Source organism: Eubalaena glacialis, chromosome 9 (genome assembly GCF_028564815.1).
Source record: "Eubalaena glacialis isolate mEubGla1 chromosome 9, mEubGla1.1.hap2.+ XY, whole genome shotgun sequence".
Classification (NCBI taxonomy): domain Eukaryota; kingdom Metazoa; phylum Chordata; class Mammalia; order Artiodactyla; family Balaenidae; genus Eubalaena; species Eubalaena glacialis.
Genome location: NC_083724.1, coordinates 38,400,598 through 38,406,597, shown reverse-complemented (window position 1 = coordinate 38,406,597; position 6,000 = coordinate 38,400,598). Strand labels below are relative to the sequence as shown.

The following is a 6,000-nucleotide window of genomic DNA, read 5'->3' as shown; positions in this document are numbered from 1 at the left end:
TAGAAATTCTCAATGAAAAGAATCTGTTCTTGGGTGGAAGCCCCGCCCACGTGAGAGGGGTAGAAGGCTTCAATTCCCGCCCCACACAGGTGAGGGGGAAGCCCGCCCCTCTCTGCCGTAAGCCTAGTTAGTGTGCGGATCTGCCTTCATTCTTTCACTAAGAAAAGCGGAAGGGGACCCCACCTCCTACGTGCCCGTGAGGGGGCGGGGTCGGCGGACTGGGCGTGAGTTGATTGGCTGGGAGGCGGGGCGCAACTGGTTGGCTCTGTCCCGGCGCTCTCCTGGATCCCGGCTGGAGTGAGGGGAGGGTGTCCCGGTCGCTCTTGCCTCTCAGCGATGGCGCCGCGGTGCCGCGCCCAGTCTCCCGCTTGCCGGCCGGTACTCACCACTATCGGGAGCCCGCTCAGACGGTGAAAATTGGAGCGGGTCCGAGGGAGCGGCGGGAGGCTGCCTGCGAAGGGGACCATGAGGAGCGGCGAGACCCGTGGGGTCGATAGCGGGAACAGCTGCTGCACCTGCTGAGAGGAAAGAGGGAGCGGCCCGGCGCAGCTGCGGGGCTGGGACGCGGCGGAGGCTCGCCGGCGCCTCGGCCATGTCGTTGCTCTGTGTGCGCGGTGAGTGCGCGGACTGGGGTGGGAGGGCGGACGTCGCCCTGGGGTCTTCACGGGCTTCCAGTGGGCGTCGGGTTACCACCTTTTCCAAACTTTACGTCCCATCCGTGCCTCGGGGAACCATTATGTTAACTCATTTTTGAACATTTAAAGAGTTCTTTCCATTCTCTCTTGTTTTTCCTCATGCTCCTATGAGGGACTGCTAGCTCTCCGTTCCGGTGGCCATGTGACAGTGTTGTTGGCTGGCAGGCCCAGATCCTATTAAACAGTGTCTGGCGCTCTCCTCTAGCGAGAGTGGACGAGCTAGGGACCGCGGATAGTTGGTGTCTGTTCATAGCGGGCAGCCCCCTATTCTTTTCTTCCTTCTCCCTGCACCGTAAAACCTCAGTCGGCTTAGTAGCAGGTTCTTTTTAATCACGCTTTGAACGTGTAGTGGTACAGCTGTCACATCCCTTCTTCCAGCGTTTCTTGGCTTGCACCCCTCTATTGCTTGTCTTTGTCCCCTGCTCCTCCTGTGGGTTCTAGGCTAAGAATGTGCTCATATTCGACTTGGAAAGGTGTGTCGGCTTCTCTCCTTTTGGAGCAGAGCATAAGAAGTATGATTTATTTATTTACTTCTATCACAGTAACTAAAGGTGAAGTCCTTTATTGCTTTTCCACTGACCCCCCTAAGAAAATATTTTAAGGCAATAGCTTTGGGGTTTAAGATGAGGCAAGGTGCATGGACTAAGCTCCATGAGGGTAGAGACTGTTTCTTAATGGTTTTTGTATTCCGGGTGCCTGACGTAGTAGAAGCTCAATGCTGGTTTTGAATGAATGCAGGAACTGTGATTTTAGAGATTATCTGATTAGAAAAAGCAGGGTTTGGATTACCCATTGAATTTGATCTTGGGAAATTCAAGTTACAACCTATCATATCTGTGTTGAGCTAGGTGGAATAAGGTGGCTTGGTTGTGAGAGAGAGCATTTATCCACAAGAACCTTTTCCTGGCACCTTTTACTGGATAGGGTTCATGTTTCTTTTGGCTCTATGGATTAGAAGCATTGTTGTTTGTGATCTCTGTTAAGCGTTTCCCCCAGCTTCTGGCAAATGGAACTGATTTCCTCTCTTCTCTTCCACTGTTGTTAAATCTGCTTTAACCCAAAATGGATTTGGCTCTTTCCAGGGATTATGAGACACACAGAAATTTTCTTCTTTCATGGTTGATTTTTCATTAATGAGAATTTTGCTTTGCTTTTAGTAAGACATTTTCTCTCAGCAGCTGGGAATCTATTTATTCCTTTAGATCCCTGCTGTTGAGTAGCAGGATTTGGGAGAGGTTGGGTTTTGCAATGTCTCTTGGACAGTTTAAATCTCTACTGCCACACTGTATTACAGAACTAGCCCTTATGAAAGATTCTTCAGGCAGGAGCATTATTGAACCAGAAATTCCTATTTAATTGAATTTAAACTTTAGAGAAGGAGCTGCTGCTGTTTTCATTTGTTCTAATATCAGGAAGCTTTCATTTTCTAGAAATTCTGTTTAGCTAACTAAGCTCTTTCTCTTTAATGTTACATTAGTCATATTTCTCCTTTTGAACCTGGAGGATTGGAGACCAGCAGGTCATTGTCTTTTTTTTTTTTTTTTTAAATTAATTAATTAATTAATTAATTTTTGGCTGCGTTGGGCCTTCGTTGCAGTGTGCGGGCTTTCTCTAGTTGCGGCGAGCGGGGGCCACTCCTCGTTGTGGTGTGCGGGCTTATTGCCGTGGCCTCTCCTGCCGCGGAGCACGGGCTCTAGGTGCGTGGGCCTCAGCAGCGGTGGCACGCAGGCTCAGCAGTTAGGGCGCACGGGCTCAGTCGCTCCGCGGCATGCGGGATCCTCCCAGACCAGGGTTCGAACCCGTGTCCCCTGCATTCACAGGCGGAGTCCCAACCACTGTGCCACCAGGGAAGTCCCAGGTCATTGTCTTTTGAATGTAGATCCTGAAGATTATTAATTATGGAAACAAGTGGCTACCTTGTACAGAAGTAGTCATATTAAATGGCAAGGTATTCATGCTGGGGAAACTTACAGAAATGGATCAAAATAAATCTATTTATTTAAAAAATTTTTTTGTTATTTATTATTATTATTTTTAATAGATCTTTATTGGAGTATAATTGCTTCACAAGACTGTGTTAGTTTCTGTTGTACAAGAAAGTGAATCAGCCATATGCATACGTATGTCCCCATATCCCCTCCCTCTAGAGCCTCCCTCCCTTCCTCCCTATCCCACCCCTCTAGGTCATCACAAAGCACCGAGCTGAAAAGTAAATCCTTTTAAAGTGACATTCCTTGTATTATATTTTGGCAGTTAGGACTGTTGTTCATATTTAGAAAGAAACCTGTGTAATGATATTATATAACAACTCAATTTCAGTTCATCTTGGAGTAGAATTGAATTAGAAACTTTTTCCATGTAGTCAAAGACATACTGTGTTCTTGGATTGGAAGAATCAATATTCTTTTAATTAATTAATTTATTTATAGCTGTGTTGGGTCTTCGTTTCTGTGCGAGGGCTTTCTCTAGTTGTGGCAAGCGGGGGCCACTCTTCATTGCGGTGCGCGGGCCTTTCACTATCGCGGCCTCTCGTTGCGGAGCACAGGCTCCAGACGCGCAGGCTCAGTAATTGTGGCTCACGGGCCTAGTTGCTCCGCGGCATGTGGGATCTTCCCAGACCAGGGCTCGAACCCATGTCCCCTGCATTGGCAGGCAGATTCTCAACCACTGTGCCACCAGGGAAGCCCAAGAATCAATATTCTTAAAATGACCATACTACCCAAGGCAATCTACAGATTCAATGCAATCCCTATCAAATTACCAATGGCAGTTGTCACAGAACTAGAACAAAAAAATCTTAAAATTTGTATGGAGACAGAAAAGACCCCAAATAGCCAAAACAATTTTGAGAAAGAAGAACAGAGCTGGAGGAATCATGCTCCCTGACTTCAGACTATACTACAAAGCTACAGTAATCAAAACAGTATGGTACTGGCACAAAAACAGACATATAGATCAATGGAACAGGATAGAAAGCCCAGAAATAAGCTCATACACCTATGGTCAATTAATCTACAACAAAGGAGGCACAAATATACAATGGAGAGAAGACAGTCTCTTCAATAAGTGGTGCTGGGAAAAGTGGACAGCTACATGTAAAAGAATGAAATTCGAACATTCTCTAACACCATATAATAAAATAAACTCAAAATGGATTAAAGACCTAATGTAAGACCAGATACTATAAAACTCTTAGAGGAAAACATAGGCAGAAGACTCTTTGACATAAATTGCAGCAATATTTTTCTCTAGAGTAATGGAAATAAAAATAAACAAATGGGACCTAATTAAACTTAAAAGCTTTTGCACAGCAAAGGAAAGCATAAACAAAATGAAAAGAAAACCCACAGAATGGGAGAAAATATTTGCAAATGATGTGACTGACAATACCTTAATTTCCAAAATATACAAACAGCTCATACAACTCAATAACAAAAAAACAAACAACCCAATCAAAAAATGGGCAGAAGACCTAAACAGATATTTCTCCAAAGAAGCCATACAGGTGGACAATAGGCACATGAAAAGATGCTCAACATTGCTAATTATCAGAGAAATGCAAATCAAAACTGCAATGATGTATCACCTCCCACTAGTCAGAATGGCCATCATTAAAACGTCCACAAACAATAAATGCTGGGAAAGGTGTGGAGAAAAGGAAACCCTCCTACATTGTTGGTGGAAATGTAAATTGGTGCAGCCACTATGGAAAACAGTATGGAGGTTCCTTAAAAAACTAAAAATAGAGTTACCATATGATCCTGCAATCCCACTCCTGGGCATATGTCTGGAGAAAACTCTAATTCAAAAAGATACATGCACCCCAGTATTCACAGCAGCACTATTTACAGCAAGACATGGAAGCAACCTAAATGTCCATCGACAGATGAATGGATAAAGAAGGTGTGAGATATATATGTATACACACACACACATACACAGAGTATGGAATATTAGCCATAAAAAAGAATGAAATAATGTAATTTGCAGCATGGATGGACCTAGAGATTATCATAGTAAGTGAAGTAAATCAGACAGAGAAAGACAAATACTGTATGATATCACTTATTTGTGGAATCTAAAAAAATGATGCAAATGAACTTACAAAACAAATAGACTCACAGACATAGAAAACAATTTATGGTTACCAAAGGGGATTGGGGGAGAGAGATAAATTAGGAGTTTGGGATTAACATATACATACTACTATATATAAAATAAATAAACAACAAGGACCTATTGTATAGCATAGGAAAGTATACTCAATATCTTATAATAACCTATAATGGAAAAGAGATCTGAAAAAGAATACATATATATTATAACTGAATCACTTTGCTGTACACTTGTAACTAACACAACATTGTAAATTATACCTCAATTCAGAAAAAAAATTTCAAACAGTATTTAACCTGATGTAGAATTTGGCAAACTGGTATTGATTTAATCATCTCCAGATATCTCAATCAAGAAGTCAATTTCTTGGGCTTCCCTGGTGGTGCAGTGGTTGAGAATCCGCCTGCCAATGCAGGGGACACGGGTTCGAGCCCTGGTCTGGGAAGATCCCACATGCCGCAGAACAACTGGGCCCGTGAGTCACAATTACTGAGCCTGCGCGTCTGGAGCCTGTGCTCCGCAACAAGAGAGGCCGCCATAGTGAGAGGCCCGCGCACCGCGATGAAGAGTGGCCCCCGCTTGCCACAACTAGAGAAAGCCCTCGCACAGAAACGAAGACCCAACATAGCCAAAAATAAATAAATAAATAAATTAGTTAAAAAAAAAAAAAAAAAAGAAGTCAATTTCTTGGTCTAACCCTTTAATCATGCCTATTCCCTGCAGGTTAAGGGCTCTCAATAGTCTGACTCCAGCCCTCCTTTTGGTCCTATCTTCTTGCCTATCCTTATTAGCACTAACTTTGTTCATTCCTGCCTTGGCAGTGTTCCACATTTATACTCTCTGAAATAGTTTTTTCATGTTTTCCGCTTATCAAAAATGTATTCTTCCTTTCCCAGCTTACAGTCTACTTTTGTTGTTGAAAATGTCCTCAGTTCCTCAGTCCACAGTGATCTTTCTCCTTTACACTCTTTAAACTCTTAAATGCCTTAAAATATAAATTACTTATGGTCTGAACAGTGCCACTAAATTGACAATGAATTGTATACCGGCTAGCAACTAGTCTGTACTATGCTCGTGGTGACCCAAACAAAGGAGATAAAAGCACTAGTCAGATTGATTCTGGAATTTTGTGTTCAGTCAGGGTATTTGATTCTAAGAGGCACACTGAGAAACTGGAATTTCTTCAGAG

The 6,000-nt window shown here is 43.3% G+C and overlaps 1 protein-coding gene across 1 annotated transcript in view; it reads left to right on the top strand.

Annotated features, from left to right (window-relative positions):
• Positions 1–280: 280 nt before the first annotated feature.
• The window catches only part of UNC13B (unc-13 homolog B), a 234,059-nt gene continuing 228,339 nt past the window's right edge, over positions 281–6,000 (top strand). Inside the window, exon 1 of the mRNA XM_061200300.1 lies at positions 281–614. Within this exon, the coding sequence (XP_061056283.1) occupies positions 593–614 (22 nt within the window). The 5' untranslated portion in view covers positions 281–592. The remainder of the gene's footprint in view (positions 615–6,000) is intronic.